At 50.9% G+C, this 27900-nt stretch overlaps 1 protein-coding gene across 4 annotated transcripts in view; it reads right to left on the bottom strand.

The window, feature by feature from the left end:
* LTBP2 (latent transforming growth factor beta binding protein 2) overlaps positions 1 to 27900 on the bottom strand; it is a 100333-nt gene that overhangs the window by 46580 nt on the left and 25853 nt on the right. For all 4 annotated transcript variants that reach the window (XM_068542714.1, XM_068542704.1, XM_068542723.1 and 1 more), the window contains exons 4-8: positions 5639 to 5829; positions 3455 to 3625; positions 2724 to 2930; positions 1614 to 1900; positions 494 to 596 (exon numbers count right to left, since the gene is read on the bottom strand). In XM_068542714.1, coding sequence (XP_068398815.1) covers positions 494 to 596; positions 1614 to 1900; positions 2724 to 2930; positions 3455 to 3625; positions 5639 to 5829 — 959 coding nt within the window. The remainder of the gene's footprint in view (positions 1 to 493; positions 597 to 1613; positions 1901 to 2723; positions 2931 to 3454; positions 3626 to 5638; positions 5830 to 27900) is intronic.

Raw genomic sequence — 27900 nt, 5'->3', positions numbered from 1 at the left:
AGGACATTCTGGGACAGATGCCCAACACTGATTCAAAGGCTGAAAGGCAGGAAACAGGAGGTGAGGAGGAGGCCTAGGGGTCCCTCCAGGGAGAGAATGAGGGAAACACTGAGTCACTAAATCAAGACCTCTGGGCCCCTGGTACCTGGGTATGTGGAAGGGAGTTGAGGGGTAGAAGAGGGCCCAGCATGGGATGTAATTCCTAAAATCTGAGCAAGAACAACTGGCAAAAGAGAGTAACCCATTCCAGGCCATCAGACCGAGCAGGCAGGCCACGCTGCACCTGGCAATGGGTCTGAGCCGTCAGGAGCCTCCGCCACCAGCCAAAAGCACACTCAAGGCAGATTTGGAAAGTTTTCCTAGTTTACCAGCCTGTTCTACCTGCCTGGCCTCTGAGGCCCTGGTGGGAAATGCAGGGGGTGGTGCCTGCAGCAGAGGCCAGGCCTTGGGAGAGCTTTGCTGACAAACCTGGACCCTGGCACCCAGCACTCACCTGGTCTGGGTGGACACGGGGCACAGGAGGTCACTCCCCAGAAGGCTCCCACACTGCCACAGCAGTCCTCTTGGGCAGTCAGCTCCAGCAGGGGGTTGGCACACTGGAAAAAAGGCCATGGACACTCATCACCTGCTTCCCTCCCCTGCTGTGCACAGAGATGTCGCAGGAAAGCCTGAGACATGAGCTCACCACTCACATCCTGCAGAGAATGCCCCCACCCAAGGGAGGGGAGGAGAGGGGAGGAGTTGTCCCGGAAGGAAGCAGTGAAACCCAAAGTCTACTCTGCCAGACCCTAAACTTGGGAGGGGAGTGGCAGGGACACATCCAGATAAGATCTTCTCTGTGGAGTCTGCAAACTGCCCCCATCCATGTTCCCAGCCCACAGAGGTTGGGCTTTCCTCCATCAAACTCCAGGGAATGCCAAGGCCACCTCCCGTGAGCAGGGTCCATGCCCAGCGACACCACAGCTGAGAGGTCCCTATCCCTTGGCTACTCCCTACCTCCCCCAGTTCCCAGGAGGGGTTTCCGGAAACGCCAAACTGCAATCCTAGGAAAAACCATCCTGGGTCTGGCTTAGCCCCTATCCTTAGGTGCCTGGACTCAGAAAAGCACACATGATTTCCCATCACTGACTGAGGATGCCACCGGAGGTAGGGGGGATGGAGTGTCTTATCTTTGCACCGCCAAGGCTTTGGGGTTTAACCTGCATTTGCTAATTTCACATCTCTGTGACTCCACCCTTAACTGGAGACCAAACTCCTTCTCACCAGATCTAATAGCCCCACTACCCACGCACCGGGAGTCCTACACTCAGCTCCAGGAGAGCCCAGGATTTGCTGGGACACAAGGACGATTGTTCCCCTCCAGAGGGGGCCTCTCTTGGGTCCTCTTCTGTGTGCCTGGCACTGACAGGTACCCAGTGTCGACCAAGTAGGAGGCTCAACCCCTCTACACTCAGGCAATTTTATGCCCTGAGTTTTCCCATGTGGGGAATGGGAGGCCCTGTAGATTCACATTCCCTAAGAACAAGGAGGAGAGCGGGAAGGAGGAGGGGCACCGCAGGGAGCAGTTGTGGTCCCAGAAGACCCCGGGGCTGGGGCAGGAGCTGCTTTCTCACCTGTCCGTTCATAGCACTCAGGTAACACCGGCCCAGCAGTGCCGGAGGCCTGGGCACCACTAGGGGTGGTGGCCGAGGAACCTCTCCAGACCGAGCCGGGATGCTGTTGCTGTCCCAGTGGCCATGGCCGGGGCTGGCGGGGAGCCAGGGCGAGGGTCTGGTCTCCACGCTGTTCTCCTCTGGGGCCTCCTCGACCTCGCCCCGTACCCGAGCCACCTGGTGGACCTGCACGGAGGCCTCAGGCGGGTGGTGGATGTGCACCTTCACCAAGGAGGGGTTCGCAGAGGCTGGGCACAGGGGCTGGGGTCAGAGGTGGGGAAACAGGGCCCCACCCTCTGAGGAGTGGCAGCAGCCCTGGGCCAGGCGAGCCACTGGCTGTGTCTCCCCAAAACTTGTCTCCATTTCTTCACTCTCTACTCAAAACCCAGACCAATACCCCAGGGAGGACAGGACCAAGCACAGACTCCTCCCCTCCACACCTTTTCTTGAAAAACCTTCATTACCAACTTCCAAACTACCTTCCTGATTCCACCTCCCCCCATGATCCTGCACAACCTTCGAGCTCCAGCCCAACAGACCCTGCATGGTCCCCACTACATGCCTTTGTTCACACCACTCCCTCTGCCCAGGAAGCCCTCCACTCCCCTCTGCTTAACCAAAGCCTACCCATTGTTTAAGGCCTAAGTGAAGTCCACCTCCCCCATGCAGCCTTCCCTGAACTCCCCAGGCTTGGGGATTTCCATCCCCTGATCTCCTACAAAATTCTGTATTTTTTGTACCCTTTATTTGCCACCTAATAATGGAAGGCAGAGGAAAGGAAATGTTTTATGATGCCATTCTTTCTCATCCATCCTCCCTCTATTGTTCAGAACCATGGGTTCCTTGAAATCAGGACCCTACCCTTATACTCTTTTGTCTCCCCCATCGCACCCAGTAGGGGATAAGAGCAAAAAAAAAAAAAAAAAAAGGCAGAGAAAAACTTAGGGAATGAAACTGAGCGCTAAGGGTAGAGGAGAAGGAAGGGCTGGAGGCAGCTTCCCGTCCCCTCCACCAAGATGCCAGCACCCACCCTACGCGGTTACCCAGGTCGCCTCCCAGCCCCACACTCACCCAGCTGGTTGGAGAGAGGCAGCGTGAAGGTGGACTGCTTCAAGGGGCCCGGTGGCGAGGCCCTGTGGTGGACCCCCTTCTCTGGAGGCTCCCTGTCCAGATTGGGGGAGGGCAGGTGGCAGAACTTCCCAGTGGAGTTGGTGGGGCACCAGCATTCGTCCCTACCAATGCAGCGGCCTCCATTCAGGCAGGGGATCTGGCAGAAATCTACAACATCGACCTCAAGGTGACGTGGTGGAAGAACACAGCAGCACCTACTATGTGGCCGCTGGGTGACAACAGGGAAGCAGGGGGAACAAGACCCCCAAATCTGGATGGCTTTGGGAACCGGGCACCCCCTGAAATGCAGGGACTTTCCAGGAGGCCTGGGAGGATGAAGGAGGATGGATAATAACAGGCCTTGCCTTTCCTCCACCCTGCAGTAACCTGAGGGATGGGACGGGAGGTGGGGGCTGGTGGGGAGTGGCACTGTTAACGCCTTCACTTTTCTGTGGAGGAAACTTGGATTCAGAGAGGTTGTGTGACTTGCTCAGAGTCACATGTGACAGAGCTGGGTGAGGACTCAGCATTGTGTGATTGGAGACAACTCACAGGAGCCACGGTATGAGAGCACCCGGCCTCCTTCCTGCAGAAGAGCTGGGCTCCAGCCCAAGGCAGGCCTGTCCTTCTGGCCACCCCTGCACCCAGCTCCAGGGCCAGCCAGGAACCATGTGAGCGGGGAATGGACTCACAGATTCGGAAACCAGACTTGGGGTCATGCCCGTGGCCGCTCTGGCTGTACAGGGTGGTGGTGTCGCCACGCTCGCAGCTGCTGGCACAGCGCCCATGGGCACAGGTCTGCTTGCAGATGGTGGGAGTGAAGACGATCTTGATCTTCTTGATTTTCTCCGTGAGATTCAGCCCTGCAGAGAGAGGGCTTGGGTCCAGGGGGCAAGGCTGAGAGGCACAGCTGTGACCTCCAGAGGCTGGTTAGAAAGGCCCACGGGACTGGGTTGAATCCATCCCAAGGGCATTTGCTAAGTACCTCCTGGATGCAAGGTTCCATAGTGGGGGCCGAGTAATAGCTCACAGCCCAACATTTACTGAGGGATGCCAACAGGCCAGCACCTGAGCTCATGCTTTATGCACAATAACTTTCAACCCTCTTGAGTATTATTTTAAGTTGAACCACTAGAAATTGCCATTTTTGTAGGTTAAAATGGTTGAATATTGGCAATGTTCTTATATCTGACCAAATATTTCCATCTGACAGTTAAGGAAACTGAGGCTCAGAGAAGGATGGGTTGCATCCCAAGTCACACAGCTAGCAAGGGCTGCAGCTGGGCTTTGCACCAAAGGGCAGAGAACAGAATGTAGCTCAGACTTGCCAGAGAAGAGAGTTTTCCAAGAGAACACCTGAAAGAATGATTAGGGTCGGGTTTTGGAGGCCCTAATGGCCAGAACAAGGATAGAGCACTTTATTCAGTTGGCGGTGGGAAATCATTGAAAATTTTCAGTGAGAGATCAAAGAGGAAGTGGGGGGAGGGTAATGCCATCTGAGCTGGGGTGTGCAGGTGGATGGAGAGACAGGGTGACTGGTTGGGAGGTCATTGCAGCAGCGTGAGCTGAGGTCGCTTCATTTAACACAAGTGGTGGCAGTGGAAACACAAAGGAGGGGTATTCATTCTGTATAGGGGGCCCAGCGGGGAAGCCAGGAGGCAGAGGGGTTGAGAAGAGAAGTATAAAAGGTCTATGGAGACTTGACTGTGAAGGGAGGAGAGATAGAAAGGAAGGCAGAGGGAAGTGGAGAAATAGCCATGCATGTGTGTGTCTCTGTGTGTGTGTGTGTGTGTGAATGGGAGAGCTGTAAGTAACTGTATATGCTCTAGGGAAAGGGCTGAGTGGGGGACAGGTTGAAGGGGGAGGAGAACCGGGGGAGGGGGAGGGCAAGTGACAGCCTAGGGTTCCAGAAGAGTCAAGAAACAGTGGGATGTGCCTTAGACAAGAAGAGGGGCACTTCCTTTTCAAGATGGCAAGAAAGGTCATCAGCTATAAAAAGGACACTGCTGCATGCTATCCACGACATGGATAAACCTCAAAAACATTACACTAAGTGAAAGAGCCAGACACAAAAGGCCACGTATTGCATGATTCCGTTTATATGAAATGTCCAGGATACGCAAATCTATAAGGACAGGGAGTAGATTAGTGGGACCAGGGGCCGAGGCGAGGGTGGGAGCGGGGAAGGGAGTGACTGCTGAATGGGCATGGGGCTTCTTCTTGCAGTGATGGCAATGTCCTGTAATTAGATAGCGGTTGCACAAAATTGTGGATATGCTAAACATCACTGATGTGCACACTTTAAAATGGGCAGGAAGGTGAGGACTCTGGGGAGTGGAAAGCATGGCCATGGGATGGGGCTGGGGAAGGTGGGGGCAGCTTGGAGTAGCTGCTCTGAGGAATGAGAGAAAGTGTCCAGGCACACCGGGAAGGATTGCTGGGCAACGAGCAAGAATGTGCAGAGGCTTGAATCCTCAGGAATGCTCAGCTCTCTCCTCTGGGAAGCAGAGGCCCCGCTATAGGTAACAAGGGGTTTGCAGGAAGGATGAGGTGGAAGGGCCAGCGCCAGGGAGGTGAGGTTCACAACTGGATATGAAGGAAGCAAAGGCAGGACAGGTGACAGATGGGGCAGAAATGGAGCAATCAAGGTCTAGGTGCCTCAAAGGGGCAAAGTCTCCAATAGCTGGTTTAGGACCCCTGGAGCCCGACGCAAAGCAGATGCTTGACAACTGTTTTGTACATTGGCTGAAAAGATAAGAGACAGGGTGACAACTCAGCCCTTCTGAGAGGGTGAAGGGGGAAGCAAAGGTGGGGAGAAGGAGGTCCAAGATTTAGATGCCCTGCTCTTTGAGGACCTGGAGCCAGGGTGTCCTTACCCCAGGAGGATGACGGGTGGTCCAGATATGCTGCCTGCTGGGCACCATGCTTCCGCTCAGGGCCTGGCCCCATGGGCAGGGCATTGGAGGTCAGCTGGCCATTGGCCGCAGTGGCCAGATAAAGTCGGGCAGTCTGGGACAGCCCCACGTGCTGCTGGGTGGCGTGTGTCTGGCTGAGCCCACTCAGGGTCCTGAGGAGACAACCGGGGCGTGGGGTTTGCATCCCGGGAACAGTGTCTCTGTGCCCTTCCTGTTCAGGACGTCCACCCCCGCCTCTGCGCTAGAAGAGTGTTCTCTGTTTGGCTGCCTTCTTGCCAACTCCAGGAAAATGGAGGTGCCCTGAGACAGGGGAACAGGGCTAAGGCCAGCTGGCTAGTTCGGTGGGAGTGCCTACCCCTATGTAGAATTGCCAGGCTTTGGCTGGGTATTCTGGGCAAGTCACTGAGCCTCCCTGGGCCTCAGGGCCCTCAACTGCAAAATAAAGGTGTTAGATTGGTCCCTTGCAGCTCTGACATTTGAAGAGTTTGAGACTCTTATGGACCAGCCCTTGCCCTAAAACTGAGTCCTGTGCCTGCTTCTTGCCACTTTTTAATACAACCTTTCATACAAATTGCTTGTGGAACAGGTGCCCAGCAAATACACGTTAACAGATTGATTCGGGGGCGGGGCCCTGAATATCCCTCTGATTAATGTTATTGTAAAAATAATACAGCAACAATATTCAAGGAGAAAAAAATGAATTCATCATCCTCCCACCCCAACACGGCAAATACTTTGGCATATTTCCTTTCAACCTTTGCTCAAGTTCTTACACTATTGTCATCACTTGCAGATACCATTTAAATTCTGATTTTTCACTTAACATTAGATCGTACTTTATACAATTCCACAATTTTCATATTGATCATCTTAATTGCCACAAGGTAGTCTATCTGAAGATGAATCAAAATTTATTCAGACATTCTCCTGTTACATACTTAGATTGTTTTTTAAATTTTTAACTGTGGACATCCTGACTCATATGGCTTTTTTTCTTCAGTTAAAATATTCCTTTAGTATAGGGGGATTCATTAAACAGTTTTTATTCTGTATATTTGAAAAATATTTATAAGAAACATTTTGAAAAGGCTTATTATTTTAGGATTAATTCTGTGGACTAGAATGACCATATCAGAGGTTACATTTATGGCTCTAGGTATACACTGGAGGACTGCTCTCCAAAAGGCTGTATAAATGTACCACTCGGAGTGCAGCCTCGCCAGCATAGTGTATTATTAATTTTTCATAATAATAATCATCATCATCATAAATGATACTTCAATGTTGCTTTAGCTACCTTTTTTTTATCATTTCTGAGGTTGAATTTTTTTCATACATCTATTTACCACTTGTGAAAATTTTCTGCTCATGTCCTTTGATATCTTAACTATTTGAGTTGTTTGCTCATAAACTTGAACGGTTCTTTATGTGTTTATTATAAGGCAGGTCATTCTACAAGGCAGCCTTGTTGTAAACACTCTGTCACTGTCAAAATGTATATGAACCACTGTATACCTGACAGTGTCTGGACTGTGGTGGGTGTGAGCACATTGTAAACATTGAAGCTGAGAGAGTAATTACTTGCCCAAGGTTATACAACAGGTAAATCAGGCCCCAGGACTCCAACCCAGCAGAGCTTGACTCCTGTGCCACCCAACAGAGCAGCCCAGACCATGACAGAAATTCAGCCTAGAAGCCTCTGCTCAGGCCTGGGGTGGTTCTCTTTCCTCCAGTAGGTCCCATCCCTAGCTCCACTGGATTCTTTGCCCAAGTGGGTCCTGGGACCCTCTCCCTCCATCATCCCTATTCCTGTTCTGTTGGCCCCGGGTGTCCAGGCCATGAGCAATCTCCCTCTCATCCTTTCCTGGCAGGAGCCAGAACAGCACAGGTGTCAGAGTTGGGCACCTTCCAGCCGTTCCCCAGCCCTGTTGGCCTGGGACTTGGCTCCCGTGAGCTTCACCACTGCTCTTCTTCCAGTGCAACCAGCAGCAAATACTCACCCTGACAGCCCCAAACATGCCCCAGCCTGCTCCCCAAGTTTGAGGGCTGGAGTGAGAGAGAGGGCCCGTTAGCCACCCCAGAAGCTCTGGGAGCTGTAACAGACCAGACTTGGGGGCCCCACCCTCAGGCACCTGCTCCTAACTCCGAGGAGAAGGTCAGCACAACCAGCTGCAGCAGAAAACACAATTCTTCCAATGGCTTCCAAGAGTTCGCCGAAGAGTGAGAGGTAAGTGAGCTGGTGGGTCGGTGGAAGTCTCCTCCTGGTGGCACCAAGCTGGTGCCATGGCTCAGCTTGGTGTCAGCATCACAGAGCACCCAGGGAGCTAAAGGGAGTAGTTCAGGTTTTGCCCGGACCACCTGGGACATTTCTGAACTTGATGCTGACAAAGAGCTCTCCAATCTGGTCAAGGTGGAAACTCAAAGGGCTCTTTCTTGGTGGTTTGCTGTCACTGTTGTTACTGTTGCCATCACTTGTTTCTCTAATTGGAACTCAAAGCTAATGGCCCCAAGATTCCTGAGTTCAAATCCCTTAAGGGTCAAAGGTTTAACTTTGCAGAGAAGAAAAAAAATGTCTTCCCTAGTTGTAGAAAGGACCTGTCTGTACAGAGAAGAGAGGACAGGCAGATGTCAGTTCTGCCTCCTACTTGACCAGTCACTGAGATCCCCTGAAACTCAGATTCCTAATCAGTAAAACAGGAATAGTGACACCCACCTCACCGGGCTATGGTGAGGACCAAGAGGAACAGTGACACCATGTGATTATTTTGAAAATACAAATAAGTGGTCACAAGTTGAAAACTATGCCAGAACTTTAAAATCACATGAACAAAGAAAAGAAAGTGCTAGCTATAGTTCAGACAAAATACCTCTCCCCAAGCCACTAAAAATTCTTCTTCATCTAAGAGGAATAAAGGACACCCCAAATATCTTGTTATACTGCCCAAGCATCGTTACATATAAAAGGCCAAGTGACTAATCTGGTGTCAATACATTTTTAACAACCACAGCCTTCTGAGCTCAATCCATTGTCATCTACTGCTGTGATGGGGATTTCGGATTAAACGATAGAAATCAAAAAGTCCTACCTTCTGAGACGCTCAGAGCCAAGTAAAGAAGGAAGCCTTGGTTCTTTGATAGGTCCTATGTCTTACACTGAAAACACCCCTCTAAAGAGTCAGCTATCTCCCTTCATAAACCCCAGACCAGTCCTGGGAGGTGGACAGGGAGGGAGGGCCCCCCACCCCATGTGTGAAGGGCTTCAGGCCCTCAGCTCAGCTCTGGCTCCTAGAGGGTGGTAGCAACAGAGGCAAGTGAGAGCTTCACTGGGAAGGTGACTTTCTTTGACTAAAGTGTCTGGAGCGGGGCTCTGTCCACTCTCAGCCTTGGAAGAACTGCTTTGATTTCATTAAAGGATAGCGGTTCTCAGACTCGCCTAGCCCAAGATTATCTCTCTGGGATTGTTCCAAGGAGGTCCTGGCAGAGCTGCCACAATGGACTGCAACATCCATCTCTCTAGACTTCAGGATTTCATGGATCAGTAAAATTTTGAAACAAATGTAGGGGACCAACATAAAGTTGCCAACTTTTTATTTAGGTAAGACATTAAAACACACACACACACGCACAACTGCCAATTATTACCACCATAACTTTATGAAAGAAAAGACATTTCAATGCTAATAAGAAATATTTGAATAAGCTTAACTTCGTGGAAATCTCACCTCATTGACTTTATTTTTTTCATTTCTTCATGGACCAACGAAAACTCCATCACAGACCAGCATGGAGCCGAGGAGGAGCCACTGGGTATGATCCACTAAGATGTGCTCTGGCCTGAGGACTCTCTGGCTCTTTCAACCAATTTGGGAAGAAAACCTTCCATCCCAGCTGGCTGGGATCTTCAGACCTGAGTGGAAACTCCCTGGACAGTGCATACCCATGATAATGCCACTCAGCTGAACATGGTGCCCCCATATTCTGCCCAACTCACTAAGGTTCTCAAACAGTGATGGGGAGACGAGTGGGTGAGGGGCTCCGTGCCCTCCACCCCACCCACTTTCACCTTAGCCTGGTGGCTCCACTCTTATCTAATTGATAACTGGGCTTCCACATACTATTTTGTTTGCTAAGTGTTCTGCTGCCAAAAGAAAGTTTAAAAACATCACTGCAAGGTGCATAGAATAGTTACAGCTCCCATGGATAGAGCACTGAAGCATGTACTTCAAATGCATCATCTTATTCATGTTATTTTATTGAATGAAAAAAGTAAGTTGCAGAATAATATGGGCAGTAATACTTCCAGGTTTTTGTCTGAAGAAAAACCTCTCTCTCTCCCCCTACAGGTATTTATATAGCCATAGGAAAGGTCTGGAAGGATCTGTAAACAGTGGCTGCCCCTTGGGGATGCGAATGCCTATGTATGTGTAACTACTGTTTTAAACTTTATGTTTCCATATTTTTAGATTTTTTTCAGTAAAAGATTTTTTTTTACAGTTTTACAGTAAACATGCATTATTTTGTAATAAAAATAAATCTCTATTTTCCCCAGCAACTCCAATTTATAGATAAGGAAATTGAGGCTCAGGAAAAGCATGATCAATGTGTGTATATTACTAGGATCCAAGGCGGACTCTGATGGCTAACAGAGGTACAGGAGTTCAGATGTAAGCAGCACCATGACATTTGAGCTGGGGCTTAAGAGATGGGGAGGAATTTCACAGTCCAAGATGAGGAGGAAGACATTCCAGATAAGAAAAGTAACGTAAGATAACGCGTGAAGGTGGGAAGCATGGGCCATATTTAAGGAAGGATAATGAGCACAGTTGGATAAAGCATAGAATGGAAGGGAAGGGAGGGAAGGAAAATAACATCCATTCGGTGCCTACCAAGTAGTGGACATCATTCTAGGTGTTTTACATAACATATCATTTACTTGTCCAAACAACCAACCCTATGATCAAAAACCTCTGCTTGGCCAAAACCACTTTAAACAAAGTAAAAAGACAAAAGACAAAATGGTAAAAATAAGTGCAATTCATATCACGACAAAGAACCAATCTCCATAATATTTAAAGAGCGCCTAGAAACAGAAAAGACAGACCAATAGCCCTAGAAGAAAAGTCAGCAAAGGAATATGAACAGTTTACAGAAAAAAAAACCCCAAATGTTTCCTTTTTTTTTCAAGATCAAGATTTTTAAAAATTAATGTTTCATTGCTTCATCAAGTACATTCTCAAGTATAATTTTTGTTGTTTACTATAAATATATGGTGACAAAGAGCACAGTTTGAAGGAACTGCACTGATTTTTCCTAAGGCACCAGCAGTTTTCCCCACCATCCCTTATGAACCATAGTGCAATTGTCAACACAATGAAAAAGGAACTTAGTATTATTATTAAAATAGTTTTAACCCTTAAAGGGTCTTGGGCTCAACAGATAGCACTTTGAGAACTACTGTTTTACTAGAACAAAAATATATTTCTCATTTTTGTTACGTTGACTTTGGATTGGTTACAGGTATCTTCTTCATTCTGGAATCCTGGCAAAAGAAAAAGCCTTTATCTGGCACCTGTTTTTCTTGTGGCAGAGGAAAATGAGCAAGAGTAAATTCATGCATTGGCTTCCAAAGCTTCTTCTTAGACATGACCTATATCACTTCTCATCTTCCATTGACTTTGGTCAAGTCCCATGGCCAAGCTTGAAGTCAATGGAAAGAAGGAAGTACTCCTCCCATAGGTAAGGACCCTGGAAACCGTGGCCTCCGATGCCGCTCCCCCTCCCGGGAAAGGAGACACAAGGAAATTCCCCTCCTCGCCTCCGCTGCCACCTCCAACCACCCCCAAAATAACCCCTCGGGGGGTGAGAGGCAATTATAACCCCGGCGAGCGGAGGGCGCGGGGGATGGGCGCCGGGCGGGCGGGGTCGGGGAGCGCGGCGCGGGTCCCCAGGTGGCGAGCTGAGGTGCTCCCACCGCCCCAAATGTTTCTTAAACACATGAAAATAGGCTCAACTTTTCTCATTCGAAGGGATGTGCAAATGAAAACTACTTTGAGATAGCATTTTTCAGTCCATCAGATTAGCAAAAAATCCAAAAGTTTAATAATAGACTAATTTGGTGAGATTGTGCAGAAACAGACACTCTCAGATGTTGCTGGTGGGAATGTAAGTCGACACAGCCCATATGGAGAGCAATTTGGCAATGTCTATCCACACCGCAATGCATCAATGCTTTGCCCCTGCAGGTCCACCTCCGAGGCTGTGCTGCAGATACACCTGCTGTGGTAGGCACTGCTGCCGCCCTGCCCAGTCTCCTTTGCGGCCAATGCACCCCACACAGTCTTCTCCTGAGCTGTGCTCCGGACGGAAGGCAACCACCTGACAAGCTCCTCCCACCATCATGACCACGAAGCCAATGACTGCCTGAACCGGAAGTTTAAAAGCCCCGCCTCCTAGCTTCAAGGTGGGACAACTGTCCAAGCTCCGCCCTCTGTTAGGCTTTGGCTTGATTTTCCCGGGACCAATCCTTGTTTGGCTCTTTCTGCCTTTCCATTCTGCTTCCCTCCCGCCCTTAGCCCTCCCCCAGTAAATCACACACACACCTGAATTCACGTCCCAGCTCCACCTCTAGGGGAATCTGACCTAAGACACTTGTAAACGTCCACAATGATGGATGAACAAGATTATTCATAGTAGCACTGTTTTGTAATAGCAAAATATTTTGTAAAGAATAGAAACAGGGCTTCCCAGGTGGCGCAGTGGTTGAGAATCTGCCTGCCAATGCAGGGGACACGGGTTCGAGCCCTGGTCTGGGAAGATCCCACATGCCGCGGAGCAACTGGGCCCGTGAGCCGCAACTACTGAGCCTGTGTGTCTGGAGCCTGTGCTCCGCAACAAGAGAAGCCGCGACAGTGAGAGGCCCGCGCACCGCGATGAAGAGGGGCCCCCCCGCTCGCCACAACTAGAGAAAGCCCTCGCACAGAAACGAAGACCCAACACAGCCAAAAAATAAATAAATAAGTAAATAAATAAACTATGCACATCCTCCTGTACACTTTAAAAATCATCTCTAGATTACTTACAACATCTAATACAATGTAAATGCTATGTAAATAATTGCATATGGCAAATTCAAGTCTTAAAAAAGAAAAAAAAGAATAGAAACAATGTAAGTGTCCCTTAGTAGGGGACTGGTTAAACAAACTAAGAGACATCCACGGGATGGAGTCCTATGCCCTCAAAACAGAAAGATTCAGCTCTTTTACATCCACAGGAAAAGCTCTCCAAGATATATAGAAAAGTGAAAAAACAGCCCAAATCTGGCCCACCGACTGTTTTTGTACAGACTGTGACCTAACAATGGTTTTTTATATTTTTTAATGGTTGGAAAAAATCAAACGAAGAATAATATTTCATGACATGAGAAAGCAATATGAAATTCAAATTTGTTTCCATAAATACAGTTTAACTGGAACACAGTCACACTCATTGTCTAAAACTGCTTTTGCTCTACAGTGGCAGAGCTGAGTAGCTGCAGACACCATATGTTGTACAAAGCCTAAAATATTTACTATCTGGCTTTTTATGGAAGAAGTTTGCTGACTCCTGATGTGGGGCATGTAAACTTTTGTGTAAAAATAGAGAAAATAAGCATGAATTTATTTGCATATTCATAAAGCAACCTTGGAAGGATACCCTGAGAATTAATAAGTGGTTTCCTGTGTGTGTGTGTGTGTGTGTGTGTGTTGGGGGGTGGGGGAGTGGGAAGTGGATGGATGGGGAAGAAACTGGTGCTACAATTCAATGAATACTTGTACTGTGCCAGGCTGCATGCCAACAACGCGTGTCACATGCATTATCTCATGAAAGCCTCTCCATAACCCTAAGAGTTAGATATACATTATCCCCCATTTTACAGTCAAGAAAACAGAGGGTAGGGAGGTTCTATACCTTGCTGAAGGTCGCAGAACTCCTAAGTGCAGAAGCCAGGTTACCAAACCAAGTAAGTTCATCCTCAAGCCACCCCACCGTTTGTCATTTCTTTATCGCCATTTCACTGAGGCTGTGAGGCATTAAAGAAAAATAGGTTCTGGTCCATATTGTGGAGGACTTGAAATATCAGGGAGGTGTCTGGGCTGTACTGAATGGGTAAAAGGGAGTCCCTAGAGATTTTGGAGCAGCCCACCCTCTTTCACGCATTCAAGAAGCACTTACTGAATGCCTGCCACGTGCCAGGCATCCAGGTCCAAGGGTGGCAAAGACTCTCTTACCCTCTCTGCTCCAGTGGAGACTGAGCAAAGGAACCAGCATCCCAGCACATGTGTGGAGGTACAAGGAGAGCCATACATTAGCCTTGAGATGCTGGTGGTCTTCAAGCAGGTCTAGGACATGATGGGATGGGCCTTTTCAAATGTTTATTACTTTGATGAAAGATTACCTGGTGGTGGATAGACCAGAGAGGGGAGGGCTGGAGGCCAGCTGGAAGGCTTTGGCTGTGCTCTAGGCTAGCAGGGAACAAGGATGGGACCAAGAAGAGGATAGGGATTCAAGGGATATTTAATACATAGAGAGTTCCCAGCTGTGGCTTAGACAAATGGGTGGAGGGCATTCCAAGAGCCAAGATCTCAAGGAGTGATCCAAGAAGTGACTCAGTTTGGGACATAGTGAGTGCTGGTGCCTCAGGATGGATCTCCAGATAGAAATACCCAGGAGGTAGCACTCAGGAGAGAGGCTGGGACTGCAGACACAGTCAAGGGAGTCCTGGTGGGGAGGTGGGGCTGCAGGGATGATATTACTCGGGGAGAGTATTCATAACAAACCACGACTCAGAGTTCCACTGCTGGACTCTGCTCTGGACGCTTGCCAGTTTCAAAGAGGGAAATGTGTTAACGAACAGACTGGTCTCCATGTTAGGCTTTGCTCCCATAAATTTGTCTCCAACCTTTGGTGCCGCTTGCCTGCTAGCGTGCGATAAAGCAAATGGCAAGCCAAAAAGGAATACTGACGGGAAAACGTGGCAACAGCCCATCACACTTCACTTGACAGCTTGCTCTCTACACGGCTACGTGCGTGTGCCTATAGCGGGTTTTTATTTTGCACACACAGACGATCATCATAGTTTCTGCTAGTAAAACTGTTCCCAGCTCTAATCATGGAATTAATTACATTGATAGTTCATGGTATTCCTTATGACTGCCAGATGCTCTGACACCGAAACACTTTGAGAAATACAGGAGTAAAGAGAGAATAAATAAGGGCAGAGGAGGGGGTCTGGGGAGCAACAACGCTTGAGGGGCAGACCAAGGAAGAGGCTGTGGAGATGTCAGAGAGGTAGGAGGGGACAGGGAGAGAGCACCAAGACAGGAGGGCGTTCCTTGAACTCCATCCCTGCTCCTGGCCTTCCCGTGACTGCAGGCCCAGCTCATTACAGGTGAACACACCTTGGCGCCTCCCAAGTGGCTCAGTCTCCCCTGAGAATCTGGGTCCTGGAGAGGCAGGGGGAAGCCTTCGCAGAGCTCTGCTCCCTCTCTCCTCCTCGCTGGCCAGGCAGGCCTCACGCCCAGGCCACGGTCAGGTGGCCCTTGTGCCTAATCCCCAGGGACCCAAGGTAGTGTTTCCAGACATCACGCTCCAGCCCCCGCTGCAAACCTGCCCTGCCCCGGCAGGGAACAAGGGGGCACCCAGCTTTGGTGGGCGAAGAGGAGGGGACACCATGGCCTTGGCACAAAGCGAGGAGCCTGCTGATTCTAGGTGATGCATAGTTTGGGGGCCTGAGCAGGTGTGGCCCAGGCTGGGCTAAGACAGCAGCCATCACTCCCCAGCCTCTGGGTATCAGAGGTGCCAGGTTGGTGGGTTCCCAGGTGTCACCGTAAGGAGGGGACGACTTGAACTCTGCCTCTCTTGTCGTAGACAGTAAAAATGAACATTTACTGAGCACTAACTCTGTGCTGTATATTACTTGTTCTATTTGCATATGTTATCTAATCTTCGCAACCACCTTGGGGGCTAGGTACTGTTATTAACCCCATTTTTTCAGAAAATAAAACTGAGGCACAGAGAGGTTAAGGACTTGCCCAAGGTCATTCATCTAGAATCGCACTGTCCAGTAGAACTTCCTGTGACGATGGAAACGCTCTATAGTCTGTGCCATCCAATATGCTACCTGCTAGCCACTGTGGCTTTGAAGCACTTGGAAATGCAGCTGGTGTGACTGAGTTTTACATTAAATTAAATTTAAATAGTCCCTTTGTGGCTGATGGCTACTGCATTGGACAGCACAGCATAGAAAATGGAGGAGTCTGGATTTGAACCCGGAAAGTCTATCTTGGCTATGTGGTTAAAAGATTCCCCTGGCTACCCTCACTGCATTCTTTGCCCCCAGGCACGTGGGTTCCCTGACTGTCCTGGCCCAGGGGAATCAGCACCCTTTTAAACCTTGCTGTCCTGAGGATGTGGCAGGAAAGAGACTGGATTTCCAGAAGACATGGACCCAGGACCAGGTCACAGGGGAGCAGGTTTCAGCATGGCCTGAGGAAGGATGTCGAAAAAGCCAGGGTTGCCTGGTGACATGGTGGTCCCTGGAGAGGCCTGAGCACCTTGTCCTTAGGATCGAGGAGCTGGGTCCCCGCCTCTAACCCCCCACCCCCCCACCCCGTGCCAGAAAGGAAGCAGCAGACATTCCTGCTCAGGGCGGGGCTCTGGGCCCGTGACATCTGAGAGACAAGTGGGGTGGCATGCTCAGTGGGGCGGTCCTGGGGGACCCAGCCCCTTCCCGCTGCCTGGCACACAGTTGCGGCATCCCCAACACTGGGACCCTCATACCCTGCTGCCCTCCCGGAAGGGCGGAGAGCTGGCCTCCCCTACATGTCTCAAGACCTCTCCTGCTGCCGGTCCTGCTGTGCCCACTTGCCCGACCCCTTCGGCCTCCCCAGTCTGCCTGAGGTCCCCCCCAAACTGCCCCCGCCGGCCACTTGTGAGTCATATCCCCTTGCTCTGAGGTCTGTGCCTTTAGCTTTTTTCTGTGGCCACACCCAGGTCTGAGAGGTCCGGAGCTCGGGCTCACAGACCCCAGGGGACGCCCCTGCCAGGCTGAGGGGTGGGGAGGGGGCAGAACCCGGGAGCCTCGCCTGCCCAGAACCGCACCCTGCTCTGCTCGCCCAGCAGCTGGGGACAGAACACAGCACCCCGCTTCCTTGCAGGCAGATAAGAGGCGGAGGCTGGTGGAGCTCTGCATGTCCGGGGCATTGTCTGTGGGATGCCGAGCCCGGGCCTGAGGCCTGGCCCCCACCTCTAGAGCAGCATTACGTAGGTGCTGCCTCAGTGTCCCAAGTGTCCAGAGACCCCTCTGAGCCTCGTCATGCTTCTCCACCCTCCAGACCCCTCATGCCTTGGTCAGCTGTGAACGCTTTTCCACTGAGCGGCCTGCCTCACGGGCCGCCAAGCCCTTGCTCCTTGAGACTCTGCATTGCCTTTTTTCTCTCCTGGATGGGCCAGGGTGCTGGGCGGGAAGCTGAAGTGGGCTGTCTAGGCCCTGGGATCACACCTAGGGCAACTCAGGGGGCAGAGAGGGGAGGAGAAGGTGCCCTGAAGGGCCGCCCAGGGCCCCAGGAAATGCCCCTCATTTTCTACGTAAGTGTCATTTTGTCCAAGTGTCAAACCGCCGAGCAATCGCCCTCTCCCTCCAGCCAGGAAGGAGACAAAGAAAGGGCCCCTCCAGGAGCTCCTCTGCCTCCTTCTGGGCCCAGCAAGACCACCCAAAGGGCTGCAGCATGGCCAGGGATACAGACCCTGAGAGGGGAAAGGAGGGGACTGGATCTTACCCTCTTTATATCCTTCACGGAGTCATCACAGCGCTGGGCAGACAACTGCCGCCCCCCAGATAGTCATCACGTTGAACATTGAACTCTGTGGCTCCCAGCGCTCTGTCCTCACTGGAGCCATCTCCCCAGCCCAGGCCAGGTCCCACTCCACAGCCATCCAGGGCCAATGAGCCGTCTGAAGCCTTTGGCCCCAAGTTCCCCCAGGAAGACTTGTCAGCTTGTGGGGGAACCTGGATGTCATGAATTCATCATCTAACCACTTCCAAGGTCCACTTGTGAGCACCTCAGATGGTACGCGGTCCCACATGGGCACTGAGGGAAAAGCCTCTGGCCCACCGAGGGCTTACAATCCAGGCAGGGAGGCAGGAAGCAGGGGAGGGCTAGCACACCTGGTTCCTTTGTGTGGATTAGAAAAGGGGCCCTGGGCAGCCAGTTTACAGAGGCTGCCCTGCTTCCTTCAGGCTGATGTAGCATGGTGCCAGGGCTGGGCAAGCGGAACGTAGGCTAGAGTTTAGCCCCATTCATCTCCTGATCTTTGTGTAGGGTGCAACACACCCCGCCTCCCATGCACAGTGGTCCTGGGAGAAGACCCTGCACATGAGTGTTTCCTACAATCCAAGAGTGGAAAAGCAGCAGGTAGTCAGGTGAGCTGCCTGGCCAAGATGCTCCAGGCCTCCCTACGCAGGTGTAGCCCTGGGTCTGGATGCCTGGGGAAGACTTTCTAGAAGTTGTGTGATGTTAGCTGGAGGAAGGCATGGGGAGGACAGAGTCCACCCAAGGCCGAGAGAACCATGAGTGCAAAGGGACAAATCCAAGAATGTGCTGGTGATGGTGTTCAGGGGGTAAGGAGGTGTGTCTGGTTAAAGGGAAAAAAGGAGGGGCCAAGGATGACAATAAATAACAGCAAATAGCTACATTTGTTTGCCAGGTACTGTTCTAAGCACTTTATGTATATAAACTAATTTAATCATCATTATATGAGGAAGTAGGTATTATGATTATACTCATTTTACAGGTGAGGCACAGAGTTGCTAGGTAACTTGCCTAAGGTCACAGAGCCAATGACTAACAGAGCTGGGAATCCAACACAGGAGGCCTGCATCTGCATCTCGTTCCCAAGCCTGTACTCTAAACCTCTACACTATATCGTGGCTTGAGAGCTATGCTTTGGGTCTGAGCTTTAGAGCCTTATCCTTTGGGTCTCATGTATAAAAGGGAAGCCTTGAAGGAAGGTGTTTTTACCAGGAAGGAACAAGGTTAAAAATGGTCTCTTAGGAAGGCGATCATGGACAACTCCTCCCTGGAGCTCCCACCCAGCCTGACCGCCCGGCTGCCTGGCCAAGAGTGCTCTCCTCCCCCACCCCCGCCCCCCAGACGTTTTCTCAGGGCATCTGTGGTCCCCAGGGTGAGGCAGAGGTGAGGCAGTGAAGTCTGTGGAGCCACAGTACTCCACACACACCCACTGGTTCAAGTAACTGCTCTGTTTACGGAAACTCAGGCACAGAACAAACATCACTTTAGAAAGGTCCCCAGTGCCCTGCAAGGCGGCTCTCGCTATCCCCACAGCACCTGTGAGGCACTTGCGGTGCAGAGACAGTAAGTCTCTGGCCCTAGCTCACATGTCTCACGAATGGCAAAACTCAGGATTCGAACCAGGTCTATCACACTCCTCCCAGCACCGCACCCTCACTCTCGCCACAAGCTGCTGCTGCATGAGTTACAAAGAAGCAGGTGAAAAAAGGAAGTGGTTGGAGAGGTGAAGAGGTGAAGGGAAAGAAAACACGAGTCAGGGAGTGTGGGCACCTGGAAAGTGCTACAGATCAGAGGAGAGAACTTTAGGCTGAGGGGATTGAGTTTGCACCACTTCCCAAAGCCATGAAGAACTTGGTACGTCTCACCACCACCAAATGGGCCATGAGACGCCCACCTCTTGAACCCTGAGTTCCCAGCCTGTGGTCTTTGGGACCCATCTTCCTTCCATGCATGTTCCCCCAACCCCTGGTGGGCGGGCGCGCCCACACACACACACACACACACACACACACACACAGCTTAGCTGGCCTGCCTTATAGGACGGCAAACACAGGCCTGTGACTTCAGATGAGTTTACCCAACCCGGACAGGCCCATTGTAGGCAAAGGCAGCTGGTGCCTGGGTCAAGGATATACTTCTCAGGGGCTGGTCAAAGTCTTGGCAGCCTTCAGCCAGCCTGCTCTTCCAGGGCCTGGAACTCTTCCCCAGGACCATAAACAAAAGGAGATTTCTAAAAGACCTGGGGGCCCAATCTGAGAAGGCTTCGTTCATCCTAAACCTACCAACCAATTATGTGCCATATACCTGCTACAGGCACTTAATTTAAAAATTTTTACTAGGCTCTTTACGCTTGAGAGTGTGATTTTTTTATGCTTTACTTGATTAGTGCAAACCTATGCTATAAAAACTATCATTCCCCATTTTACAGAAGAGAAAACTGAGGCACAGAGAAGCTGTTTACTTGCCCACTATCACCACCGGGCAGGGAGGTGCTGGGATGGGGTATCAAGGCCTGAGCTCTGTACCTCTGGTGGATGACATTCCCCAACATGCTGCTCACCCTTGGCTAAGATAGGAAACCTCACCAGAGCCAGAAACACCTTCAAGTGGTCTGGGGAAACTCTCAGAGTTTCCAGTTACCGCTGTTGCTATAAACAAAGGGCTCAGGTAACCCCAGAGTCTAGGGACAAATAAGAGTTGGTGCCATTCATAGGACACCTAAAAGGTGTGTATATGCATTTACATATGTTAGTAAATCCTCCCGACAATTCTGTTAGTGGCGGGCATCCCCATCTTACAGATGAGAAAACTGAGGCTCGTGAGGTTAAATCACTTGCTCTGGGCAGCATAACTATTAAATGGCAGAGCTGAGATTCAAACCCAGACTTATCTAACAATAAGACATCAATTATGCCATAGTTGCTCCCTCACACACTATTGCCTGCTGTATGGGCTCTGACCTTGACCCAAGAACCTCCAAAAAAAAGAAAGAAATGTGGAATCAGTTTGTTCCTCAAGGGTGTGGCTTGGCTGGGGTCTCAAGAGGATACCCCCGCCCCTTGGAGTACCAGATTCCCTCCAGAGGCCTCTGATGCAACCCCCCCCGCCCCCCCCCCCCCCCCGCTGGCTGGGTGCACCCTGGGGTGGACACCGTAGGTAGCAGTGAGGAGCCCAGGCTCCGGAAGGAAACCGAGCGTGGGCGACTGGCTGGAAGCAGAAATACGGTATCTCCAGAGGTTTTGATTTGCGATCTTCATTTTGCAAGGAATGGGGATTTCTTTTCTTTTCAAAAAGCAGTGGACTTCCTTGAATTTTAGACCTTTCACAAATATTTTTTTAGGAGAAAAAAGAAGGAAAAAAACCCCCACAAAATGCCTGTCGCAGCTACTCACTTCCACATTGAATCACGGACACAAAACCACAGCTATGTGGCTAACAAAGGAACTATGTGTTTTCATATCTTGTTATTGGAAATCATTTAGCAATCTTCACTATGTCATCTGCAGACAGACAGACAAATAGACGCGCAGACACACCCCTCTGGGTCCTAAGCCGCCAATCTTACAACCTCGGTCATCAGATAACTTTGCATTTCACCCATTTTCCCTTTCTAATCCTTTTCTGGGAAATTATACTGCAAGGCTTAAATCTTCCTCCTTAGCCCCTCTCCAGAGGTGGGGTGTGTGTGTGCACATGTGTGCATGCCAGTGATTGGAGGAGGAATGCTGAGACATTGATTCAGTTAATTCCACAAGTGGAAACAAGTATACATTTCACAGTCCCTTTTTTATTAATATTATCATAATAGCACTTTACTTTGGTAAAGTGATTTTCACCTGGGAAGCTTACAGTGCCTTTTCTGACAGTGGCAAATTAATTAACTGATGGCAGATTTACAGATTGCATAACTGGAAAAACTACTGGACCCATAAATCAGACACTTCCTCTGCATCCTAGACAAGGGGTGAAACCTGATACATATTTGAAAACCTTGAGCTCAAAAGGAGAATTCACAGGGCCTGAAAAACTCCATTATGATTTTTGAGGCATGTTCTCTCTGCACAGCTTTCCACCCACTCTCTCTCTCTCTCTCTCTCTCTCCACACACACACACACACACACACCCTACCCCAGAGAGCTACATTCACTGAGCAGTCACAGTTCCGTACAAAGCAACCGGATGGGATGGGCATCCCCCTGGGGCATCTGAAAAAGAGCATTGACTGTCTTTCTGTTACCTTCTGGCTTCATCTCTCCCTAACCTTTCCTTTCAAACAAAAATCCTAGAGGACTTAGGTCAGTACAGCCACAAGCTCAAAATGTTCATTGTTACTACTTTTTGTTGTCGGATGCTGGAAACTGTATACATTAACGTTTTAATGCCCCAACGACTCCTCCAGGCTCTCACCAGCTTTCTGGAGTTTCCTGAAAAGACACAAGATGCGTTGCCTGACCCAGTCCTCAGCAGCTCCCACGCCAAGCTTGCTGCTCTGCACTGGCCTGAGCTCACATGCTCTCGGGGCTACTTAGCAAAATGGCTACAAGCACAGGTTCCAGAGTTTTGAGTGGAGCTGGGCTAGAATGGCCCTTCCTGTCAGTTTCCTCCTGGTGGAGTATCCTCCTCATAGGATCCTTGTGAGGATTGGTTAAGGTGCTGGAGATCTTCCACTTGCCTCTGTGGACCTTTCTCTGCCCCATTCTGGGCCTTAGGAGGCTCCTTCGCCCTCTGTCTTCCAGTCCTGTTCAGCCCACAGGGGACCCCAGCAAGAGGGCAGAGGGCAGCAGATGGAGTGGAGGTATTGATCCTCCAGTTCCCTCCTGATGGGCCACTGTGGGTAGTGGTGGCTCTATTTCTCTGCCAGAGGTCACAGCCCTGTTGTGGTCCTCTCTTGTGGTTGGAGCTACTCTGGGTTCCAGTAACCGCTGACCCCTTGTCTCTTAGACCTGCAGGGCTAAGGGCTTCCCTATACTCTGCTTCCCTTGTTGTTTCCTTTGACCCTGTCCACACCTTTGCAAATAGACCCTTTATCAAATTGTCCTCACTGAGTGTGCCATCTGTTTCCTGCTGGAACCCTGACTGATACAGAAAGGAAAGAGTCTCAGCTATCAAGTATTGAGCCCTTAGCTATGTGACTCAGCGCTTTATCCACTTTGACTCATGGAAGTGAAGAGATTCACACAACGTCAAGCGGCTGGGGAGCAACAGAATCAGATGAAGCTGAGGTCTGACTCATGACCACTATGCCGTATGGTCCCCAGTATCAAGTGAGGTGGTGCCTGTAAAGTGCTTTGCACAGTAGGGCCGGCTGACTCAATAAAGCTCCATCAATGGTAGGTTAAAATAACAACTATACCACACTCAGAAATCCCACAGTCCTAAATTCTACTCCAGCGTAACGCTAGCCCCGCCCTAACCACAGTCCTAAGGTTGAACCCTCGTTCTAACACCACACTAAAGTTACACTCCAATCTAACCGAAGCACCACCCTATTGTGAACTAGAAAGTCGACTCGACCACAACCTTCATCCCACCCATCGTAACCCAAACATTCCTCACTGTAACCACCGGGGGAGGCTAAGATCAGGGCTGTGGGGAGAATGGGGAGTCCCTCTGCCCTCCGCACCTGGGAGCTTGCCCCCTCCCAGCGGCAGGAACATCCCACATCCCACTCCGTCTGTCCTCCCCTCGTTGGACTCAACACAACTGGCCAGAGGCATTTGTGCAACATCCACTTGCCTCATGTAACTGAGCTGGTGACTTTGGTGTGGGGTGAACCAGGAGGGCAGAGCACCTACACGAGGCCTAGAGCCAATAAATCCTGTTGGTGGTGATGATGAGAAAGGAGAATTAGAAGACGAAGCGGCTCCTGGCTTCTCCATCACTTGGCTGCCGGCTCTGGGCAAATAGGAGGTGAACAGCTCTCATCTCAGAGATCTGTAGAGGGCTGGGGCCAGGCCTGGGCTGGGAGGGAGGCCCTCTCTGGAACCCAACCTAGGGAGGGTCCTGAGAATCCTCAGCTCTGGGATGATCTTAGAAAAGGGAGTCAGGCAGTCTTCATCAGAGATTTCGGGGCCACCTCAGGCCAGATGTCCACTTTCAAGCTTCAATACGAGAGGGAAGAAGAGAAGAGAAGTTATGTAGGAAGCAGACACCATTTCCCTGGAATCTGCCCACTTGCCCTGCGTGGGGAGCGGAGAGGTGTTAGAAGGCCCTGGGCCCCCTTCTCCCTTGAGCATGAAGAGGCCTGAGCTTGGCCTCTTCATCGACCCAGAAGTGTCTGCCCTGGGCCAAGCATGGTGGAAGGAAGAGGCTTGCAGGCTCCGCTGCTTGGAGAGAAGGCACACCGGCCCCTCCCTCCTCACAGCCTTTGTCAGGCTCTCTCGGCCTAGAGCAAAAGCAAAAGCATTGCAAGACTGCATCCACCCAGAACCTGTGTCTTTTTGTTTTCACACACAAGTACCCTAAGGCCAGCTGTGGCCCTGAGCTCCGTGGGCCTCAGGTATTTGTGTGGTTTGGAGAGGTGCATGTTAATACTCTACAAAGTCCAGAGGTCCACGTCCCTTTCGGAGAAACCTAGGAGGGGCCTCAGCAGCCAAACCCAGCTGGAGAGGACTGCCTTGAAGCAACATGCTTTGCGGGGGAAATGGGAGATATTTCCCTCTTGCGAAGAAGCCAGGTCCAGGGTCACCACATACAGCTGCACAGGCTGTGCACTGCACAATTCTTGGAGTACCTGTCATAGAGACTATGAATGTGACAGACATCTCCTGGTGTGTGTCTGGGGACCGAAAGGTCCAGCACACACAGCCTGCCTCCTTCTCCTCCTCGGTGGAAATGGAGTGCTTCAGACCCACCCCGTTACTCCAAGCAGTCTCTGCTGGGCAGGGATGGGTGGGGCTGGCAGGGGTTAAGTGCCAAGGAACCCTACACAAACCTTAAAGTGGCCATGTTTCTAGAACCCTCTGCAAACAGCAGGGAGGGGGACATGGTGGTGAAGGAAGCTCTCAGCTGAGACACAGTTCTCTTCTACTGTCTTCAGAAAGCAGCAGCAGGGCTTCTGTGACTTCAGACTTGGGAAAACAAAACCCTTTCCATTTGTTCTGGCTGGAGGCCCATGAGTGAGCCTCTGACTACTCCCTCTGACTACTCCCCTTTGAGCCCTCCCTCTTCCAAACCCGCAGCCCCAGGGAAGAGCAGGCATGGGACTCTTCTAAGGCCCAAGAGATAGAAGAAACTGGGAGGAGACCCCTTTACAGCTGTTGCATCCCCTGACAGACTCCTGGAACTCCTAAGGGTCTGCTAAGCCCTGCTCTGGCTGTGCTCCAGTCACCCTTAGGAGAGAAGCATTGCTCTCCGTCTGCCTGGCTCCAGACCCCCGAGACCAAGGGGCACAGGGTAAGCAGGTACCCACCTGTTGGGAGGATTGGGACAGCCCCTTCCTGATCAACAACATGCCAGGGGATGGGCTGAGTGTCAGCTCAGAAGGGAAGGGACCTGAGACCAGCTTTCTTTGCTCCAGGCAGCAACAGAGGATACATGGTGACAGGGATGCTCATTCAGTAGATAGTTGTTTATTTATTTATTGAGTGCCTACCATTATTTATTGAGTACTATTCTAGGAGCTAGGGATATGTCAGTGAACAAATCAGCTCACACTGTACTTGGGGAAAAACAGACAATACAAAATAAATGTAATAATTAAATTATATGTTATGTTAGGAAGCGGAAAATAGAAAGCACTGTGGAGATTAAAAAGTGAACCAGATGAGGGCACCCTCAAGTTGGGGGTTTATAATATTAACTGATAGGAAAATAGGAGACATCTCCCTCCTGGGAAAGAGCCAGATTCAGGGTCACCACATACAGTGGCACGGGTTGTGCACTGCACAACTGCGGTGTACCCGTCCCAGAGACTATGATGTGAAGCACATCCCCTAGTGTTGTGGTCAGTGGCTTAGGCTAATTCTAAGGTTAAAACCTTACAAAGGTGGTCAGGGAAGGCCTCAGTGAGGAGCTGCTCCTGAAAGTGACCCAGGCATGTATAGAAGGCATAAGTAAGTATCCCAGGCCCCTGTCAGGACTGCAAAATAACAGCAATAACCAGCATTTGCAAGGCACATTACAGTTCACAAAGCAATCTTTCACCCACATTGTTTTAGTGGGTGAAACCTCCCAGAGAGGAAAGAATGATTCTTCCCTTTCTACAAATAGAGACATTAAGGCTTAGTGAAGTTAAGTGGCTTGCCCAAGGTCACGAGGCTAGTTAGTGGCCTAGCTTGGAAACCAAATTGGGTATCCTGATTCTAAATCTTTTCAAAATAGTATAGTGAAGATCCTGAGGGTTGGGGAGTTCCAGAAAAACCCCAGGGGGCAAGCTTGGGGCTCAGAGTTATAAAAACAAATCAGAAAAATACAAGATTAAAAAAAGAAAGAAAAGAAAATGAAGGAAGGCGTTCAACCCCCGGAGGTCCTGAAAGCTTGACTCAGTCAGGATTGTAGGGTTGAGTCAACCCAACATAGAGGCACCACTTGGTGGCCCTGAGGAAGGGGGTGACGCAGGATGAAAGATGTAGGCTGATTAACCCCACTGCAGCCTTGCCAAGGGACTTGAGGCTTACCGTCAGGGAGAGCTAAGGTCTGCCCTGGTGAAAGGCATCACGTGTCCTTGTAATGACCTTGGAAGTGGGTAAAGGGGGAGTAAGCACATTTCACCATCGGGGATGGAAAATGGCCAGGCTGGAGGCCAGAGTCTGAGACCATTAACTCTCGACCTCAGAGAAGATCCACTTGTTGCTTCTGATTTACAAATATAGAAACTGAGGCCCAGGGAGGACAAGGGACTTTTCCAAGATTTGCTAGCATGAGTTGGTCTCTCATCAGGTCCCAGGTGTATCGGAGAATAGCCTTGGGTCCGAGGGACTGGAATGAGGAGGAGGGAGGGCCTACAGGGGGTTATGTGGCCCAGAGGCATGAGCAAAGGCGTGTGGCAGCATGCTGGAGCCCAGGGCGGAGGAAGGGAGTGGGAGGGAGGTGGCCGCAGCTGGAGCAAGGCTCAGAGGACCCCGGCAAGCCTTCAGACTGGCCCAGAGTCAGGATCTCCTGGGTTCCCAGGGCAGGCCCACCATCTAGCTGCCAACCTTCATCCTGCCTCAGTTTCCCCATCTATAAGCCCAGATTGTGGGTTGGAGAAGAAAATCCCTTCTGGCAAACGGGGCATCTCACTGATTTGTCATAGGCATGGGGGAGTAGGCAGGTACGGGAAGACATTTCACATTTTTCGGACACCCCACTAACCTCTCTCTGTGCGTTATTTCAGGGAATTCTCGCAACCACCCTCTGAGATGAGCATCAGCTTTCCCACTTCAGAGAACCTGAGTTCCAGTGAGGCGAAGCGACTTGCACGACTAGTTTGTGAGGACACGGGGGTTTAAATGCTGCCTGACTCCAAAACCCAGCGCTTCCCCGGCACACACGCCGGGGTCGCCTCCTTGCACCTGCTGCCCTCTCCCCAGGTACCTCATTTGATTCTAGGTCATCCATCTCCTGGGCAAATGGCTTGCCCTTCTGTCAGGAAGGATGCCTGGGTCCCCCCTGCGGCGACTCCCGGTGCAGACTGGCAGAGACCACCCCTTGGGGCAGAGTCCCCGCACCCCCTGTAGGTGGCCTGGCAAGGCCTGGGGGTGAGGGGAGGCCGCACTCCCGCAGGAAAACTGCGGCCTCACCCTCCGCCACAGCAGGTTAAAGGTCACACGTTGGGAAGCCCACGAGGGCCCGAGTGGCGACGACGTGGGGCTGAACGATGCCGGGTCCTGCTGGGGAGGCGAGTCCTATGCCACCCACCCGCACCCAGTGGCCCGGCGCCCACCCCCGAGGCCAGGCCTGCGACGGGAGCTGCACTAGTGCCCCTGCCCTTCCTCCTTCTCCCTACTGACAAAGGCCCCCCGAGGGGCCGGCCACTCCCACCTCGGAGCCTTGTCAGCAGAGTGGGGACATTGGGAACCCACTGCAGGGCTTGTGAGAGTAAAGGAGAGACCGCGGGGAGAGGGCCAAGCTGCCCTCAGCCGGCTTGACTCCACTCTACTCTGGGCCCGTCGTGTTCGAGGTGCTGGAGATACATTGACAAAGAAAACAGATTACAGCCCTGTCCTCCTGGGCCTGACGTTTTACTGAGGTAAGAAATAAATACATAAGTAAAATTCATAAGACGTTAGTGCTATGGAGCAAAATAGTTGGATAGGAGTAGGGAGTGTTTGCGGGTGTGCGGTGTAAAATCAGGTGAGCATAGGTGGGGTTCCCACTGAGAAGCGAAGACCTGGAGGGGGAGGGAAGCAAGCCATGTGTGTATCTGGGAAGAGGGTTTAATGTAGGTTGAA

The sequence above is a fragment of the Eschrichtius robustus genome, chromosome 1, assembly GCF_028021215.1.
Source record: "Eschrichtius robustus isolate mEscRob2 chromosome 1, mEscRob2.pri, whole genome shotgun sequence".
NCBI lineage: Eukaryota > Metazoa > Chordata > Mammalia > Artiodactyla > Eschrichtiidae > Eschrichtius > Eschrichtius robustus.
The sequence above is the reverse complement of the archived record's forward strand: the minus strand, read 5'-3'. Positions and strand labels throughout refer to the sequence as shown.